This window comes from Hypanus sabinus, chromosome 25, assembly GCF_030144855.1.
Source record: "Hypanus sabinus isolate sHypSab1 chromosome 25, sHypSab1.hap1, whole genome shotgun sequence".
Lineage (NCBI taxonomy): Eukaryota > Metazoa > Chordata > Chondrichthyes > Myliobatiformes > Dasyatidae > Hypanus > Hypanus sabinus.
This window is the reverse complement of record NC_082730.1, coordinates 22505166-22525756: the sequence shown is the minus strand read 5'-3', so window position 1 is coordinate 22525756 and position 20591 is coordinate 22505166. Positions and strand designations below refer to the sequence as shown.

General features: G+C 44.2%; 1 protein-coding gene across 4 annotated transcripts; it reads right to left on the bottom strand.

The window, feature by feature from the left end:
* Positions 1-2373: 2373 nt before the first annotated feature.
* LOC132381093 (zinc finger protein 30-like) lies at positions 2374-14439 on the bottom strand. 4 transcript variants are annotated; one of them, XM_059950289.1, is made up of 2 exons: positions 14317-14439; positions 2374-7219 (listed from the first exon to the last, which is right to left on the bottom strand). In XM_059950289.1, the coding sequence occupies exons 1-2, from the start codon at positions 14404-14406 to the stop codon at positions 6167-6169; spliced, it is 1143 nt and encodes a 380-aa protein (XP_059806272.1). In that variant the 5' UTR covers positions 14407-14439; the 3' UTR covers positions 2374-6166. The 4 variants fall into 4 exon arrangements, with proteins under 4 accessions (XP_059806272.1, XP_059806273.1, XP_059806274.1 ...); XM_059950290.1 differs by having other exon boundaries at positions 14048-14429; XM_059950291.1 differs by having other exon boundaries at positions 2374-7214; positions 14048-14429.
* Between the last annotated feature and the right edge of the window lie 6152 nt (positions 14440-20591).

Below are 20591 nucleotides of genomic sequence, written 5' to 3'. Positions count from 1 at the left end.
GGGCCTGTACTGTTTTACACTCTCAAGGCAGCTGCATTTGTGAGACAGCCATTTTGCACATAGCAAAGACCGGATAATCAAAGGACAAAGATCAGCAAAGTTATTCAGGATAATTCCTTTGTTCTTCTTCAATAAAGGGAAGGGTTGACAAGACTGCTGCATTACTGAAGGTGACACATTTCCGGCCTGATGTTAAACTAAGGTGTCTATTGTCCAGTCAAGTGAGTGCTGGACATCATTTTTTTGGACAAAGAGGGCCAGCATTTATCCTAATTCCTTCCTAAAGGTGGATATAGAGTTTATAGAGTCATGTAACATAGAAAGAGACCCAAATGTGACCAAACTAATGTAGAGTTCAGCAGTAATCCATGAAGTGTATTACTCCCACAGTTCAAATGTTCTGGGATTTCTCAGCGACTGAGAATAAATGAATATAGAAGCATTACACCACAGGAACAGGCCCTTCAGCCCACAATGTTGTTCTGAACTAATTTAAAGAGTGATTACAATGTGCAACAAAATTAATCCCTTCACCTATACTACAGGTATATCCATATCCTTTCACCCTCTGCACATTCATGTCCCCATCCCAGAGCCTCTTCAACACTTATATCATATCTGCCTCCACCGCTACCTCAGGCAGTGTATTCCAGGCACCCACTACCATCCGCGTAAAAATACAAACCCCATTTCCAGAAAAGTTGGGATATTTTCCAAAATGCAATAAAAACAAAAATCTGTGATATGTTAATTCACGTGAACCTTTATTTAACTGACAAAAGTACAAAGAAAAGATTTTGAATAGTTTTACTAACCAGCTTAATTGTATTTTGTAAATAAACACAAATTTAGAATTTGATGGCTGCAACACACTCAACAAAAGTTGGGACAGAGTTAAAATAAGATTGAAAAGTGCACCGAATATTCAAGTAACACCGGTTTGGAAGACTCCACATTAAGCAGGCTAATTGGTAGCAGGTGAGGTATCATGACTGGGTATAAAAGTAGCGTCCATCAAAGTTGGATTGTGGCTCACCCCTTTGTGCCAAAATTCCTGACAGAATTGTTAGTCAGTTCAAAAGGAACATTTCCCAATGCAAAATTGCAGTAAATTTAGGTCTTTCACCATCTACAGTACATAATATTGTGAAAAGATTCAGAGAATTCAGAGACATCTCAGTGCGTAAAGGGCAAGGTCGGAAACCACTGTTGAATGCGCGTCATCTTTGAGCCCTCAGGCACCACTGCCTAAGAAACCGTCATGCTACTGTGACAATTATAGCCACCTGGGCTCGGGAGTACTTCGGAAAGCCATTGTCACTTAACACAGTCCATCGCTGCATCCAGAAATGCAACTTGAAACTTTATTACACAAGGAGGAAGCCAAACATCAACTCTATGCAGAAACGCTGGTGAGTTCTCTGGGTCCGAGCTCATCTCAGGTGGACCAAAAGACTGTGGAACCATGTGCTGTGGTCAGATGAGTCCATGTTTCAGCTAGTTTTCGGAAAAAACGGGCGTCAAGTTCTCCGTGCCAAAGATGAAAACGACCATCCTGATTGTTATCAGCAAAAGGTGCAAAAGCCAGCATCTGTGATGGTATGGGGGTGCATCAGTGCCCACGGCATGGATGAGTTGCATGTATGTGAAGGTACCATTGACTCTGAGATGTACATTAGGATTTTAAGAGAGACATATATTGCCATCAAGGTGACGTCTCTTCCCAGGGTGTCCATGCTTATTTCAGACAATGCCAGACAACATTCTGCACAGACTACAACAGTGTGGCTTTGTAGACACAGAGTGCGTGTGCTTGACTGACCTGCTACCAGTCCAGATCTATCTCCTATTGAAAATGTATGGCACATCATGAAGAGGAGAGTCAGACAATGGAGACCACGGACTGTTGAGCAGCTGAAGTCTTATATCAAGCAAGAATGGACAAAATTTCCAATTGCAAATCTACTACAATTAGTATCCTCGGTTCCAAAACGATTAAAAAGAAAGGTGATGTAACACAATGGTAAACATGCCTCTGTCCCAACTTTTGTTGAGTGTGTTGCAGCCATCAAATTCTAAATTTGTGTATATTTACAAAATACAATTAAGTTGGTCAGTAAAACTATTGAAAATCTTTTCTTTGTACTTTTGTCAGTTAAATAAAGGTTCACGTGAATTAACATATCACAGATTTTTGTTTTTATTGCATTTTGGAAAGTATCCCAACTTTTCTGGAAATGGGGTTTGTACTTACCCTGTACACCTCCTTTGAATTCATCCCCTCACCTTAAATGCACGGTCTTAATCCCCTCCTCCAAAATGATGTAAAACTACATTTTAAAAAATGAAACAACACTTTAACATGTTGTGATCAGCGATTCTTTTAATAGACTATTGGACAAAGATGATTACCACAATAGGGAGCACAACAAACTCAGACAAATATTGTATTTCCAACAAATTCATTAACATTCATTCCACTTTCAGCAACATACAAACTTTAAACTTTATTTAAAGCAGAATCATATGTCTGCAAAGTAAACTGAATGCCAACAAAGCACAGGAACTTATCAGGACATAGAATTCGAAAGCTTATGTTAAACTTAAACAATTCATCCTTCGTGCTTTGTGTGCACAGCATAGTAACAGTTCCCAAACGTCAGCATTGCTGGACTGAGAGGCTACAGTTGTCTCTAAAGATCAGAAAGGTTCCGTAATTCACCTTCACAAAAAACAATTAACCTGATAAAAGTCTTCAAGTTTGAGTGGGTTGGAGGTTTACTGCAGAGGGGACCACAGATGCCCATGTCAGAATTACTTCCACATGTACACAGAACATAGAATAGTACAGCACAGAACAGTCCCTTCGGCCCACAATGTTGTGCCAACCCTTAAACCCTGCCTCCCATATAACCCCCCCCCTCACCTTATGTAGAATAACACAAAACTAAGAGCTGTACATATAAAACAATGACAAGTTAATACAATAGAACAGAGAGACTTCTTCACAGTTAAAATGTGCAATTCAGTAGACACAGGAAACAGGCAAGGGAACATATTACATAATCAGTAGAGTAACTGACCAGAATACTAAATACTAAAAGCTCGATGAAATGCCAGCAGTCACATATGGACTGTGACTAGCCCAAGACAGTTGCACATTATGATCTATTTCTGTGCAATAACTCCTACAAAAGACGTAAGGTATGAATATGATGCTGGGTCCCTCAGCTACAACAAAAACAGTTCATTTGCAGTTATACAATAACTTTTCACATCCCCCAAAACCCAAGCAGCTACTCAAGACAACATCTGACAGCAAGCAACATGAGAAATTAAAATACGACCAAAGATCAATTTAAGAGGTAGGCGGCTTAAAAGGAGAAAAGGGAAGTAGAGAAGTAGAAGGGTTAATGTCAGCAATTCTAATTTTTAGCATACTAGAATCTGAAGGAACTGCCGAGAACTGTTATGATAAATTCAAAAGAGGTCAAACTGCAGGGAGCAGTGATTTGGCAGGGTTGTATGGCTGGAGGATGTCACAAAGGTAGAGATTTGAAACCAAGGGTGAGAACTTTGCATTTTGAGACACTGCTTTAACACGAAGTAGGGGAACGTAACTTAGTGTAAGGACTGGATGGTGTGATACGTTGGCCATGCTGTACAGCTGCTGTCCTCACAGTGACAGCGATCTGGCTTCATTCCTGACCTCTGTTGCTGTTTGCGTGCAGTTTGCATGTTTTCCCTCAGGGTGTCAGAGTATTACAGTACAGAAACATGCTCTTCAGCCCATCTCATCTTTGCCAACCCAAGCTAATCCCAACCTTTCCTGTCCATATTTTTATCAAAATGTCTTTCACATGTTGTTATTGTACGTGCCTCAACTGCTTTCTCTGGCAACTCATTCCATATACTCACTACCCTGGTACATGTGAAAATATTTCCCCTCAGGGCTCTTTTAAACCTCCCCCCTCCCTTTAATTCTACTTCTTGATTCCCTTTCCCTGGGGGGGGGGGAGTCTGTGTGCTTTTGGAAACCACTTTTTTAAAATTATACTTTTTATAAGTGGTTAAGAAGGCGAACGGTTTATTGGCCTTCATCAATCGTGGAATTGAATTCAGGAGTTGAGAGGTAATGTTGCAGATATATAGGACCCTGCTCAGACCCCACTTGGAGTACTGTGCTCAGTTCTGGTCATCTCACTACAGGATGGATGTGGAAGCCATAGAAAGGGTGCAGAAAAAATTTACAAGGATGTTGCCTGGATTGGGGAGCATGCCTTATGAGAATAGGTTGAGTGAACCCAGCCTTTTCTCCTTGGAGCAAAGGAGGATGAAAGGTGACCTGATAGAGGTGTACAAGGTGATGACAGGCATTCATTGTGTGGATAGTCAGAGGCTTTTTCCCAGGGCTGAAATGGTTACCACAAGAGGACACAGGTTTAAGGTGCTGGGGAGTAGGTACAGAGGAGATGTTAGGGGTAAGTTTTTTAGTCAGAGAGTGGTGAGTGCGTGGAATGGGCTGCCGGCAAAGGTGGTGGAGCTGAATACAATAGGGTCTTTTAAGAGACTTTTGGATAGGTACATGAAGCTTAGAAAAATAGAGGGTTATAGGTAAGCCTAGTAATTTCTAGGGTAGGGACATGTTCAGCACAACCTTGTGGGCCAAAGGGCCTGTATTGTGGTGTAGGTTTTCTATAAGATTTGTAATTTTTAACACACTCCTGTATTTTTCACACTCACTGGCAGGAAGTGGCATAGCAGCTAATCTCAAACAAGAAAATCTGCAGGTGTTGTAAGTCCAAGTAACACACACAAAATGCTGGAGAAACTCAGCAGGCCAGGCAGCAGCTATAGAAAATGAGTACAGTCAAAGTTTCGGGCCAAGACCCTTCAGCGGGACTGGAGAAAAAAGAGATGAGGAGTTTGAGTTAGAGGAGAGAGATAAACAGAAGTTGATAGGTGAAATTGGGAGGGGGAGGGGTGAAATAAAGAGTTGGGAAGTCGATTGGTGAAAGAGATACAGGGCTGGAGAAGGGGGGAATCTAACAGGAGAGGAAAGAAGGCCATGGAAGAAAGGAGGAGCACCAGTGGGAGGTGATGGGCAGGCAAGATGAGGTCAGAGAGGGTAAAGGGGATGGGGAATAGAGAAGGAGATGGGGCGGGAGGCATTATTGGAAGTTCAAGAAATCGGTGTTCATGCCATCAGGTTGGAGGCTACCCAGACAGAATATAAGGTGTTGCTCTTCCAACCTGAGTGTGGCCTCATCGCAAAAGTAGAGGAGGCCATGGATGGACAATGCCATCAGGTTGGAGGCTACCCAGACTAGCCAATCAGGAGGGATGGATGACGGGGGTATATAAACCACCGAACTAGGCACGACTAGACATCAACCCTGATGAAGATGGACAAAATCGACACCTGTGCTCAGCTGGAAGCCCAAGAAGTTTATTTGTCAGAAACGCCGGGAAAGCACTGGATCCTTTTTCTTTATCTTTTAATAAAAGTGATGGATTTTTTCCTGAGGTGCCATCTTGGCTTCTTTATTCTCTTGTCTCCGCATTCATCTTACCTCACAGCACCCTTTCTCAGCTCTTCATTTAGTTTGACAAGGATTTGTATATTTATTTGTACTCTAAAGTAAACTGAAGCTTTGGAATTCAGACAGCTCATCATTCCTGAATCTCGGAAGGACCAGAAGGATCAGAAGACAGAGAGCCAGCAGTGCGTTCACCCTATCTATGCCCCTCATGATTTTATACCCCTCTACAATGCTCTGATTCCTACACTCCAAACAATAAAGTGCAGGCCTGCCCAACCTGTCCTTGTAAGTCAGGCCCCAGGGGACGGAGGGTTTCAGCAGCATTCTCATAAATATTCTCACATTGTCTCTGTGGCGTCCTTGTTTCCTGGCACATTCCAGAGGAGGGTGGAGTAGGTTAAATAAGCACTGTAAAGTGTATGAAGGTGAATGGACGACCCTGGGGTTGGGGAGCGCAGGAGGAAGTTGGCATGGTCAAGGAGCACTGGCTGGGACAGGGAGTGGCAGGTGTAAATGGGTGCCCAATGGTCAGTATGGACTCAGTGGGCAAAAGTGCCTTTTCCTTGTTCCATGACTCCATGAAGGCTGTAGTGTGGGGGAGAAGGAGGGAGGACAGTTCAACCTCACTCTTTTGCCTCCCGTTCCTGCAGACCGGCACACCGGTGCTTTGCCAGGTAGCTGGCCAGCACAAAGCCCTTGCCGCAGACCGGACACCGGTGGGGCCGCTCCCCGCTGTGGTGGTACTGGTGCAGCTTCAGGCTGAAGGCCTGCGTGAAGCCCTTTCCGCAGCTGGCGCATTTGAAGGGGCGCTCTCCCGAGTGGATGCGCTGGTGGACGCGCAGGGTGGCCGAGTAGGCCAACGCCTTTCCGCACACGGGGCAGACGAAGGGCCGCCGCTCGCCATGCACGCGCCGGTGCTGCGCCAGGTTGCGCGGGGCACGGAACCGCTTGCCGCAGGCCGCGCACTCGAAGGCCTTGTCGGCCCGGTGGATCTGCCGGTGCTCGGCCAGCTTGTTGGAGGCGCAGAAGCGCTTGCCGCAGCCGGCGCAGGCGAAGGGCTTCTCGCCGGTGTGGATGCGCTCGTGCTTGGCCAGGTAGCCGGCCGCCCGGAAGGCCTTGTGGCAGACAGAGCAGGAGAAGGGCCGCTCGCCGCTGTGAAGACGCCCGTGCTTGGCCAGGTAGCTGGCTGTCCAGAAGCGCTTGTGGCAGACCCCGCACTCGAAGGGCCGGCCACCGGTGTGTGAGGCCCGGTGCCGGGCCATTTCGCCGGACGTGCAGAAACCCTGCCCGCAAACAGGGCACGGGTGGAGCCGCTCGTGCGTGTGGCCCCGGGCGTGCCGAGCCAGTTCACCTGAGGTGTAGAAGCGTTTCTCGCAGGCCGAACAGCTGAACGGCCTCTCCTCGCTGTGAATGCGCTGGTGCCGGGTCAGGTTGCTACAGCTGTAGAAACTCTTGTCACACACAGGGCACTCGAACGGTCTCTCCCCGGTGTGCACCCGCAAGTGCCTCTCCAGGCCTGAGGGGGACCTGAAGCCTTTACCACACTTGGGGCAGTAGTAGTGGTACCAAGACCTCGGCGTCTCAGGAGACTGTGGCTCACCCACTGCATCGCCGGCCTCTTCCTTCAGCTCCATGTTCAGGGCCGCCGTGGAGCTCATTCCCGACACCAGGCTGTGCTGCAAAGAGAGTGACACTTTAAACTCATGGAAAAGGTGGGTGAAACATTTACCTGGAATTCCCTCTTCTCCAACGTCACGAATCTCCTCTGCCTGTACTATGTGTTGTAGCTACCTACACTAATCTCCTCTTCCTGTGTACCTGCCTACACAGGTCTCTTCTCACTATGTCCACAGCCTTTACGCCTTGTCTGGGTGTATCTTTAGTGTTTGTTAGACCTTCTGCCGCTACCACCTCTTCAAGCAGTGCACTCCAGCCAAATCTCAGTTCTCTTGAAAACACTTCCTTTCAGATCCACTCTAAATATCCAACCTCTCATCTTAAACCAATGCTTCCTTGCCTTAGTTCAGGGGTCAGCAACCTTTACCACTGAAAGAGCCACTTGGACCCGTTTCCCACAGAAAAGAAAACACTGGGAGCCGCAAAACCCGTTTGACATTTAAAATGAAATAACACTGCATACAACGTTTTGTTTTGCCTTTATGCTATGTATAAATAAACTATAATGTGTTGCATTTATGAAATTGATGAACTCCTGCAGAGAAAACGAAATTACATTTCTGCATGCAACAAAAACATTTTGAACTCCGAAAAAAAGACGTTGGGTTGAAGGTTACTTTTAAGTAAAATACTCAACGTCTATTTGAGTCCTTCTTGTATTTATGAAAAACGCCAAACTTAAATTTGCCGCCAGCAGCAAACCAAAAATAATGTCAGCCAGCTGTCAACCTGAAAAATAAAAGGACTATTTCACTGAACAATGAAAACATATGAATATACGTAAAATAATACGCAATTAAAATATTTATCATACTTCTTCAGGTTGACTCACACCTGACAATGCAGTCGTATTCAGTAGGGATGGATCGATGCTTAGGGGAGTGACCGGGAAGGATAATGTGTTTTTTTCCTCTCTGAACTCACAGAAGCGTTTCCCAAACGATGTTTGCATTGCGATGATTGCAGAATGTAAATACTCCGAATTTATCATGTCGTGACATTGTTTGAACTCTCTCAAATTGGGGAAGTGAGACAATGTGCCTTTCTGTAAATCTCTGGCAAGCAACGTCAACTTGCGCTCGAATGCAAAACATCCTCCAACATGTGCAGGGCTGTACGTCCTTACCCCGTTGAAGAGCTGTGTTCAGCGTGTTCAGGTGCGCTGTCATGTCTACCATGAAGTGTAGCTTTTCCAGCCACTCTGGCTGTTCCAGCTCAGGAAAGTTGAGCCCTTTGCTGCCCGGGAAAGTTTTCACTTCTTCCAGACGCGCGACAAAGCGTTTCAGCACCTCCCCTCTGGACAGCCAGCGATAAAAACACGTTGTAGCGGTTGCTACACGCAGTCAGTAAACTGCAGTCAAAGATAGCTTTATTCGAACTAAACAGCCTTGCTTTTAAGCCTCCCTCAACCCGCCCCCCATGGGCGTGGATGCTGCAAAAGACACGTACTCACAAACCCCCGTAGGCTATCTCCCTTAGCCTGAACGCTGGCTAATTGTGAGCCGGTTCGGATGTGTCAGGAAATGCGTCGCCACAACGTCTTATTTAGATTGTACAAGATCACCATAATCTTCAAATTTAGATTTACATTTCAAAAACTAACAAACTAACATAAAATACATATTAATTAAATACTGACCATGTAGCGGTGTGCTACACGCAGCGCTAAAATTACGACACGGAGTCGGTAACTGCAGTCGAAGGAAAAAAACTTTATTCGAAATCTTCAGCCTCACTTTTAAGCCTCCCTCAACCTGCCCCCCCCCCCATGGCGCAGAGGCTGCAAAGCTCTGTGCTCGCAAACCCCCGTAGGCTATCTTATTGTGAGTCGGTTCGGATGTGCCAGGAAAAGGGTCGCCACAACCAATTATTTCCCAAAGCAACAGGGAGCCGCAGCACAGACGTAAAAGAGCCACATGTGGCTCCGGAGCCGCGGGTTGCCGACCCCCGCCTTAGTTACACCCACCATGTGAACAGATCTTTATTAACTACTCCATAGCTCTGACAATTTTATGGATGTATCCCCACGGTCCTGCTGTTAACCAACGCTCCTTAGAATCCGACCATTCACTATATACACCCTACCCTTGTTTCATCATCATTATGTGCCATGTGCGATCACGGTGACCATGATTTTTCCTGGCAATTTTTTCTACAGAAGTGGGTTGCCATTGCCTTCTTCTGGGCAGTGTCTTTACAAGATTGGTGACCCCAGCCATTATCAAAACTCTTTGAAACTGCCTGCTTGGTGTCAGTGGTCGCATAACCAGGACTAGTGATGTGCACCAGCTGCTCATATGACCGTCCACCACCTGCTCCCGTGGCTTCACATGACCCTGATCAGGGGGCCTAAGCAAGAGCTATATCTTGCCAAGGGTGATCTGCAGGCTGGTGGAAAGACAGAACATCTTGCACCTCCTTTGGTAGAGACATATCTCCACTCTGCCACCCTTGTTTGCCTTCTCAAAGTGCACTGCCTTGCATTTGTTAGGATTACATTCCATTTGCCATTCCTCCCCCAGCTTTCATGCTGATCTGTATCACACTTTCGTCTCAGTCAACCTTCCTCTCAATCTATACATCACCAGTTTTTGTATTATCCGCACATTTTCTTGTCATATCTCATACATCCACATCCAGTCAGGAATATACATTACAAACATCAAACCACATCCTCGTGCTATCAAGATTCCCAGTACTGAAAAATGTCCCCTTTTGTCGTGAGTTATTTGACTTTAAGATCTTTTTGGATCGAACTGGATATTCACAAGTTCGTATGTTGTGCTGTGATTAGTGAACTGGTCTGGTAGTCCTTCGAATGCAGGCTTAAATCCCAACTTAGGACCTTCTGACGTAAAACAATTCATAAAAACAACAATGAGGTTTGCAAAGATCTAAATGTTAGATCATGTTCTGTTGGGAAGGAGATCATGTTTTCCTCAGTTTGGTTCTATGGGTGTCTTCCATCCCATGCTAACACTTAATTTCCCCTCTAACATGGTCTTGGTATGCTTGTATTAGCATCTGCTCTAAGTAAATATTGATTGGTTTAAAAAGTATACTTGAGTGTTATCACTTGCTAATATATTTTCAGATAACTGCCGGAAATTACAAGTACAAGAGATTCTGCAGATGCTGGAGATTATGGGTGACATACACAAAAGATAGAGGAGCCTAGCAAGTCAGGCAATATCTATGTTGAGGATTACAGAGTTAAAAATTTAGGTTAAAAGTTTCATCAGGAGTGGAAAGGAAGGGGGCAGAAAGCAGAATAAGAAGGTGGTGAGGGGGAGGGGGAGGAGTACAAGCTGGGTGTGAGTGGTAGAAGATACATAAGGGACATTTAAGAAACTCTTAGATAGGCACATGGATGCTAGAAAAGTGGAGGGTATGTAACAGGGAAAGGTTAGTTTGATCTTAGAGTAGGTTATAAAGTCAACACAACATTGTGGGCCGGAGGGCCTCTAATGCACTATAATGCTCTATTTTCTATATACTAAGCATCTAACACTCAGATTTGTGGTTTGGCCACTTCCTTCCACATTGGCCCTAATCAAGTGCTCTATCCCAAAATCCCTGGGTTACTTAAGATAGAACCTAACTAAAATAAACATCGTATTTGACAGCATATGAAGAGAGAAACTGACTGTGGAGGCTGGAGGAATAATAAGAAGATGTTTGCTATTAAAATTGAAGAAACAAATTGGTCAAGACTATGTCTTGACAGTATGACAAATACAATAAATGTTCGGTTAAGATTAGTGCAGTATAATTTTCTACATCAATTATATATTACACCACAAAAAATAAAAAAATTTAATCCAAATTTATCGGATCAGTGTTTCCGATGTAACCAGGAAACTGGTACTTTTTTACATTCGACATGGTCTTGCTCTAAAATTCAACCTTTTTGGACAAATTTAAGACTTTTACTGGAACAAATTACAGGAACACAATTTCCTCATAATCCAATATTATTTTTACTAGGTGATATTGAAGGGATAAAACCGAAACTCAAACTAAATAAGTATCAGAAAGAATTTATAAAAATTGCACTGGCAGTAGCCAAAAAAGCTATTGCAGTTACTTGGAAATCGGATACACATTTAAGTATAGATTCTTGGAAGAAAGAAATCTATGGTTGTATTCCATTAGAAAAAATTACTTATAATTTAAGAGATAAATATGAAACATTTTTGAAAATTTGGAGCCCTTATTTACAAAAGACAGGATTAAATATATAGATGCTTTGAAGATGAAACAATTGGTTATTAGGGGAAAGAAATAAATATACATATTAAAGTTATTACGAATTCCATGGAGCATGTGGAGATCTTCCAACAACCAGGCATTCTTTCTTTCTTTCTTTCTTTTTTTTCTATAGGGCAGTTAGGGGGGAGGGGTTAAGGGGAGGGGGTATGGGTTATATACATTGTTTTTTCATACTTTGTAATCATTTAAAAATGCAATAAAAAAAGTTTAAAAGAAAAGATGTTTGCTGATGACACCACTGTCATTCGCTGAATCAAAGGTGGTGGCGAATCAGCATATAGGAAGGAGTGGTGCCACAACAACAACCTCTTACTTAATGTCAGCAAGACCAAGAAGAAGGTTATTGCCTTCAGGAGGAGCAAACCAGTGGAGAGGGTCAGCAACTCTAAATTTCTGTGTTTTCATTTCGGAGGATATGTCCTTCGTCCACCACATAAACGCAATTATGAAGAAAGCACGGCAGTGCCTCTACTTCCTTAGAGGTTTGCAAAGATTCGACATGACATCTAAAACTCTTACAAACTTCTACAGATGAGTGGTAGAGGGCATATTGACCGGCTGCATCACAGACGGGTATGCAAACACCAATGCCTTTGAATGGAAAATCCAACAAAAAGTAATGGATACAGCCCAGGCCATCAACAGTACATCCCTCTCCACCACTGAGCACATCTACAAGGAGTGCTATCACAGCAAAGCAGCATCCATCATCATGGTTCTCCACCACCCAGGTCATGCTCTCTTCTCACTGCTGCCATCAGGAAGAAAGTAAAGGAGCCTCAGGATCCACACCACCAGGTTCAGGAATGGTTATTACCCCTCACCATCAGGCTCTTGAACCAGTGGGTATAACTTCAATCAACTTCACTAGTCCCACCACTAAAATGTTCCCACAACCTATGGCCTCACTTTCAAGGACTCTTCATCTCATGTTCTTGATACTTATTGCTTGTTTATTTATTATTATTATTATTTCTTCTGTATTTGCAAAGTTTGTTGTCTTTCACACATTGATTGTTTGGGTGTGGTCTTCCATCGATTCTACTATAGTTCCTGGATTTACTGAGTATGCGCACAAGAAAACAAATCTCAGGTTTATATAGGGTGACAAATTATGTACTTTGATAATAAATCTACTTTGAACTTTGAACCTAAGACATAGAGGTAGATAAATAGCGACAGGTATCACCAGAAAATATACACTTCCATCCATTGTGATTCTAAAAGAACTCTCTTAAATATTATATATTTATGATCCTAATATACTTATAATAATCACAGCTCTAAATGTCTCACTAGCTTCAAACTTCCTCAAACCTTAGTAAACAAGACATACTTCTGTTGTATTTCCTCAGCATCCTTCCTTTTGTACAAAGAGGTAAAGCTGCCAGACCACACCAGCTAAAGTTTCATTGTTTTGATTCAGTTCCACATTTTGGAATTAATGCTTGTAATTGCTTGCGGCTCCATTGAGAAAACATCACTCTCCTGCCTTGCACCCTCAAGAAGGCAGCTTACCCGTGTCTTCTGAAGGCAGTGAGAGGCAGCCTCTGGGTGTTGGCCTTGAGAGATAAAACATCTTGCAGAGAATTTTGCTACTGGCGTTTCACGGAAGATCTGGGCTCGACTACCTCCCCGTATATAGACGAGCCAACTAATTAATTTTGAAGTGCCTTCAGAGACAGGTAAGGACGGGTAATTGCACGTAAGTTGAACCTGCTAACAGGAACAGCCCAATAACATAAATGTTTTGAATGGGGTGTAAACCTTAATCACCTACTTAGTATTATTTATTTATTAATATTTGTTTTTGTAGTTGTACAGTTTGACTTATTTTGCACATTGGTTGCTAGTCAGTATTTGTGTATCATTTTCCACTGATTCTACTGTAGTTCTTTGTTCTACAGTGAATGTATATAAGAAAATGAATCTCAGGATCGGATATGGACATTCTTTGCTAATAAATCTATTTTGAACTTTAAACCATCAGACCGGGAGCTCCCCTGTTCCAAGGGATAGGGGGAGTCTTTTTCCCCACCTTTATGAGCAATCAGCTGGGGTTTAAGGAACGGCAGCTCGAACGATAAGGCGCTATCTGGTTGTCAGTTTGCATTAGGTGGACAAATGGGATACCAAGCTATTAATTCCTGATGTAATGAAAAAGATCTGACAGCTTCTGTCAGTCTATCAGCTTTCACACCATCAAGACCGATAACAGAAAGGTTCCAGAGAAAGGCCAGTAACATCATGGAGGATCACACCCACCCTGCTCTTGAACTGTCTGTCCCAGGGAGGAGGCTACAAAGCATCCAGGCCAGGACCACCAGACTCAAAAACAGTTACTTCCCCAAGCAGAGGGGCTGATTAGTACCTCCACCCACAAACCTTCCCCCACCCCGCCCCACTACTTATCATTTCCTGTCATTCACCTTGTGGACAGAGATTCCTGTGCCTAGCATCACTTTGTGTACATGCAATGTATATTGTCGCAATTACTTCCTTCCACTTTACACTCGCGTACTGAAAATGGCATTGAACAAATTTGAACCGTGAACCTTATGCAGTTATTTCTTAGGCTGGTTGGTCCGTGGAAGCAGTGAAAGCGAAGGAGCGGTATCCAAGGCCCGGGGAGACGGCGTGAGCTTGACAGATCCCCTATCACTTTCGATCACGTCGTCCGCCTCCCTTCCAAGTGCAGACACCGGGCTGACCCCCTCTGACATCCCCACGGAGAGTCCGAAGCCTCCAGCGGAACCGGGGCTGACACAAACTAGCCGCTCGCTCAGCAGCCCCGAAGGCTAATCTTTCCCGACTCGTTACTCACGGCCATAGGGGCGGCTGTGGGTGATCCGCGATCAGTAGCCGTTTCCCGGTCACCGTCTCCGGCAGCGGAGCGGGGAGACACAACCATCATACAAAGAGATGGAAGACCCTGCCATGCGCATGCACAAACCCGCTCTCCTTTCTCCGGCTGTGGGTGATGGGTAAACACTTCCCCCCCTAATCTCCCCCTAGCTGCTCGAACTTACACCTAAATTCAGACAATCCATGACTGCCCGACAAATACTTTCTCTGCAAGCAATGGATTACTTCCAGAGTGCTTGCGAGCCATGAATAACTTGTCGTAATGCGCACAGTGAGATCCCACAAACTGAGGTAAACGAACACGTCGGGGCAACTGATTTTGCAGTTATAAAGGAGAATGCAATCGCCACCTTGCGCACAAGCTTGCCCCATGAACCGTAACAGCTGGGTAATACTCTTTAGATAGCTGCAGGAGATTATAAGGAAAAATGGAACGGCTATGGGGAGGGAAGAGTGAGATTGATTTTATTAGGTTCAAAGGTCGGTACAACATGATGGGCCGAATGGCCTTATTCAGCTGTAATTCTACACGGTATAAAAATTCAGCCTGGTTTATTTTCATTTGGTTTTCGCTGGAGGATGAAATGCTGGCCTCTCCGAGGACTGTACCTCGCTGTGGCGGAGGGCTTGGTGAGTTCCAGAGATCCCGAGAGCAATTCCCTTAGCTTCTGCTAGGGTTACCCGTCGTGGTAAAGTCAAGGCAGAAGCTCCGGACAGAGAGTGGTCCGACCAAGACCTCACCGTGTGAGCTGGTGGAAGGCAATGACCCATCACACTGGCAGTGAAAGCATAGGAAACTGGACTGTGACCGCAATCTGTTAAGAACCTTGTGGTGGCTGCCCATGCTTTATCCTCCCCACATTAAACAAAGTCCCGCACAGGCAATCTCTGTTAAGGGAATCCACCTTAACATTCCGGATTAAGACCATATGTCATAGGAGCAGATTTAGGCCATTTGCCCCCTTGAGTCTGCTCTGCCATTCCATCATGGCCGATCCATTTCCCTCTCAACCCCATTCTCCTGCCTGTTCCCCATAACCGTTCACACCCTGACTTATCAAGAAACTATCAACCTCAACCTTAAATCCACCCAGTGACCTGGCCTCCACAGCCACCCGTGGCAACAAATTCCACAAATTCACCACCCTCTGGCTAAAGAAATTACTCCTCAACTCCGTTCTAAATGGACTTCCCTCTACTCTGAGGCTGTGCCCTCTGGTCTTAACTCTTCCACCATAGGAAACATCCTCTTTGTTTGGGCCTTTCAACATTCAATCCCCCTTCATTCTTCTAAATTCCAGTGAGTATAGGGCCACAGCCATCAAACGCACCTCATATGATGAACCTTTCATTCCGGGAATCAATTTTGAGAACCTCCTTTGAACCCTCTCCGATGCCAGCACATTCTTTCTGAGCTGGAATCCCAAACTGCTCACAATACCCAAAGTGATACCTCACTAGTGACTTTTCAAGCCTTAGCATTACATCCTTGTTTTAATATCCTAGCCCTCTCAAAATGAAATCTAACATTGCATTTGACTTCATCACTGCCAACTCAACTTGCAAAATAACCTTTGGGAAATCCTGCATGAGGACTCTGAAGCTCCTCTTCACCTCTGATTTTTGAATTTTCTCCCCATTTACAAAATAGACCACTCCTTTATTCCTTCTGCCAAAATGTACAACCCTACACTTCCGTACGATATATTCCATCTGCCACTCCTTTGCGCATTCTCCCAATCTGTGTCATTCTGCAGGCACACTGCTTCCACGACACTACCTGCCCTTCCACGTAACTTCATATCATCCACAAACTTGGCCACAAAGCCATCAACTCCATCAACCAAATCATTGACATATCATGTGAAAAGGAGCAGCCCCAACACTGACCCCCGCTAGTCACTAGCAGCCAATCAAAAATGACTCCCTTTATCCTCCTGCCGATCAGCCAATATTCATGCTAATAACTTTCCTGTAATACCATGGGTTCTTATCTTGTTAAGCAGCCTCATGTGCAGCAGCTTGTGAAGGACCTTCTGAAAATCCAAGTACACGACATCCACTGATTCTTCTTTGTCTCTCCAGCTTGTTACTTCCTCAAAAAAATTCCAACAGATTTGTCAGGCAAGATTCCCCCTTAAGGAAAGCATGTTGACTTTGGCCTATCTTATCACGTGCCTCTGAGTACCCCAAAACCCCATTCTTAACCATCAACTCCAACATCCTCCCAACCACTGGGGTCAGGCCACCTGGCATATAATTTCCTTTCTTCTGCCTCCCTCTAATGAGTGGAGTGACATTTGCCATTTTGCAGTCCTCTCGAACCATTCCAGAATCTAGCAATTCTTGAAGGACCGTTAACAATGCCTCTGCAATCTCTTCAGCCACCTCTTTCAGAAACTTGTGGTGTAGTCCATCTGGTCTATCTTTAGACCTTTCAGCTTCCCAGGCACCTTCTCCCTAGTAATACCAACTGTGCCCACATCTGTCCACTGACACTTTCAAACCTCCGACATACTGCTGGTGTCTTCCACATTGAAGACTGATGCAAAATACTTATTCAATTCATCTGCCATTTCCCTGACCCCTATTACTACCTGTCCAACATCATTTTCCAGTGGTCTGTTATCTACTCTCGCCTTTCTTTTACTCTTTAGATATCTGAAAAAACTTTTGGTATCATCTTTGATATTATTGGCTACCTTACATTCATATTTCATTTTATCCTTCCTTATTGGTTTTCTGGTTGCCTTCCATTGGTTTTTAAAAGCTTCCCAATCCTCTAAATTCACACTAATTTTTGCACCATAGTATACCCTCTCTTTTGTTTTTATGTTGGCTTTGATTTTGTTTGTCAGCCACGGTTTCATCATCCTGCCTTTAGAATACTTCTTCTTTGGGATATATTTATCCTATGAATTCTGAATTATTCCCAGAAACTTCAGCCATTGGTGCTCTGCCATCATCCCTACTATAGTGCCCTTCCAATCAACTTTGGCCAGTTCCTCTCGCTGTAATACTGATGCATTTGACTTTAGCCTCTCCCTCTCAAATTGCAGGGTGAATCATATTATGATCACTGTCTCCTGAGGGCCCCTTTACCTTAAGCTCCTTAATCAAATCAGATTCATTACAGAACAACCAATCCAGAATAGCTGATTCCCTAGTGGGCTCAAACACAAGCTGCTCTAGAAAGCCATTTCATAGATATTCTACAAATACTCTCCCTTGGGATCCAAAATCAGCACCAACCTGATTTTGCTAATCTACCTGTATATTGAATTCCCCCATGACTATTGTAACATTGTCCTTTTGACATGCATTTTCCACCTCCAGTTTTAATTTGTAGTCTACATCATGGCTACTGTTTGGAGGCCTGTATATACAGTATCCCCCATCAGAGTCTTTTTGCTCTTGTAGTTCCTTAGATCTATCCACAATGATTCTATATCTTCCAATCCTTTCTAAGGATTTGATTTCAATTTTTACCAACAGACACGCCACCCACTCTGCCTATCTGCTTGCCCTTTCACTATAATGTGTATCCTTAGATATTTAGCTCCCACTGATCATTTTCTTTCAGCCACAACTCAGTGACGCCCACAATGTCATACCTGCCAATTTCTAACTGCACTACAAGATCATCTACCTTATTCCATGTACTTTGTGATTTCAATTATGACACCTTCATTCCTGTATCTGTCACCCTTTTTGATCTTGCCCCTCTGTTGCACTGCAACTCATCCCACTGACTGCAATTTTGCCCAGTCATCTGCCTGTCCTTCCTGACAGTCTCACTACTCACTGCCTCTGCTTGTATACCAACTGTCCCACCCTTAGCCCTATCACTCAGTTTCCCATCCCACTGCCAAGTTATTTAAAACCCTCCTGAACAGCTCTAGACAATCTGGCCACAGCGATATTGGTCCCCCTCGGATTCAGGTGTAACCCATCTGTTTTGTACAGGTCATACGTTCCTCAGAAGCGATCCCAATGATTCAAAACTCTGAGACCTTGCCCCTGCACCAGTTCCTCAGTCATGTGTTCATCTGTTACCCTCTCTGGCATGTGACACAGACAGCAATCCAGAGATGACTATCTTTTCAGCTTTTCTGCTTTTTAACCAACTCCCTAAATTCTCTCTTCAGGACCTCCTCCTTTTAACTACCTATGTCATTGGTGCTGATGTCTACCTAGACTTCTGGCTGCTCATCCACGCCCTTTAGAACGCTATGGATCTGATCCAAGATGTTCCTGACCTGGCCTTTCAGAGACAATATACCATCTAAGTGTCAGTACCTCCAGTTGAACTCTATCTTTTTATGTGTTTCCCCCAGCTGTCAGTCTGTGGTTTTGTATTGCCATGAGCTCCTGTCCCCGCTCCTGCTCTACTCCGGCCCCTGTATCACTGAGTACTCCGTCTCTCAGCTGCTTCTCATTATTACCTATATTGCTGCCACCTGTGTCTCATTGCGCTCCACCTATCATCTGCCTCTCTGTTTATTGCTCAGTGTATTTCAGTCCTGTGTTTTCACTTGCTTGTTGCCAGATTGTGCCAGTGAATTTTTCTGAACCTCTTAAGCATTCATATCTGTACTCTGTCTGCATATCGACTCTGCCTGTTTCCCTGTTCTCGTTTTTGGTTTTCTCTGGATGCTTTGATCTCTGCCTGAACTTTGACTCTGACTTTGTTTGCACCTTGAGATTCGTTACTCAATTAATAATTGCTGTGTGCACAGCGCTGGGTCTGCGATTGGATCCCTGCTCCAGCGACCTGACACTAGGTGTCTCTATCATGTCCATAGAATCTCACCCCTATTCCTCTGACTGTCTTGCTGCTCAAAATACTTCAAGTAAGTCCTTACCAGTGCTTTATAAAGCCTCAGCATTACATCCTTGCTTTTATATTCTCGCCCTCTCAAAACGAATGCCAACATTGCATTTGCCTTCGTCACCACTGACTCAACCTCCAAATTAAATCTTTAGAGAATCCTGCATGGAAAATCCCAAGTCCCGTTGCACCTGGGAATTTTGAACTTTTTACCCATTTAGAAAATTGTCTATGCTTTTATTCCTTCTAGCAAAGTGGATAACTATGCACTTCCCAACACTGTATTCCATCTGCCACTTCTTTGCCCATCTAACTCCTTATGCAGCCTCTCTGCTTCCTCAACACTACCTGCTTCACCACCTATCTTTGTATCGTCTGCAAACCTGGCCACAAAGCCGACAATTCCATCATCTGAATCATTGACATACAACGTAAAGAGAAGCAGTCTCAACACTAATCCCTGCAGAACACCGGCAGAAAAGGATTTCCTTATTCCCATGCTTTGCCTCCTGCTAATCAGCCACTGCTCCAGCAGTGCCAGTATCATTTCTGGGCACATATCTTGTTAAGCAGCCTTGTGGGCTGCACCTTGTCAAAGGCCTTCTGAAAACCCAAGTGTACAACATCCACCAATTCTCCTTTGTTTATCCGGCCTGTCATTTCCTCAAAGAATTACAACAGATTTGTCAGGCAAGATTTTCCCTTAAGAAAGCCATGTTGACTATGGCCTATTTTATCATGTGTCTCCAAGTATCCCGAAATCATATCCATAGCATTGACTCCAACATCTTCCCAACCACTAAGTTTAGGCTAACTGGTATATAATTTCCTTTATTCTGCCTCCCTCCCTTCTGGAGTGACATCTATCACTTCCTCTGGGTGCTCATTCCACAAACCTACCACCCTCTGTGTGAGAAACCCACTCCTCAGCTCTCTTTCTAAATCTTTCCCCATTTAACTTCAACCTATGTCCTGTAGTTGTAAACACTTCTACCCTGGCAAAAGAATGGCAGTGACCTTTTTCAAAATAATTCCTTGAAAGTTTATGAAGAGATTAGCTTTATTTGTCGCATGTATGCCGAAATGTGTCATTCTGTGTCAAATCAAATCAGCAGGAATTTTGCTGGGCAGCCCACAAGTACTACCATGCTTGCAGCACCAACATACTCTGCTCACAATTCACTATCCCTCATTGTACTTCTTTTGAGTGTGGGAGGAAAGCAGAGCACCAGAAAGAAACTCATGCAGTCTGTGACTGTGCGGAGATCCACATTGCCTATATTCCTTGTGATTTGATGCAGCAATGTCATAGAAAAGTACGGCACAGTCATGGGCCTTCAGCCCATTTAGTCTATGCCAAACCATTTAAACTACCTAACCTGCATTTACCTGCACCAAGCTTA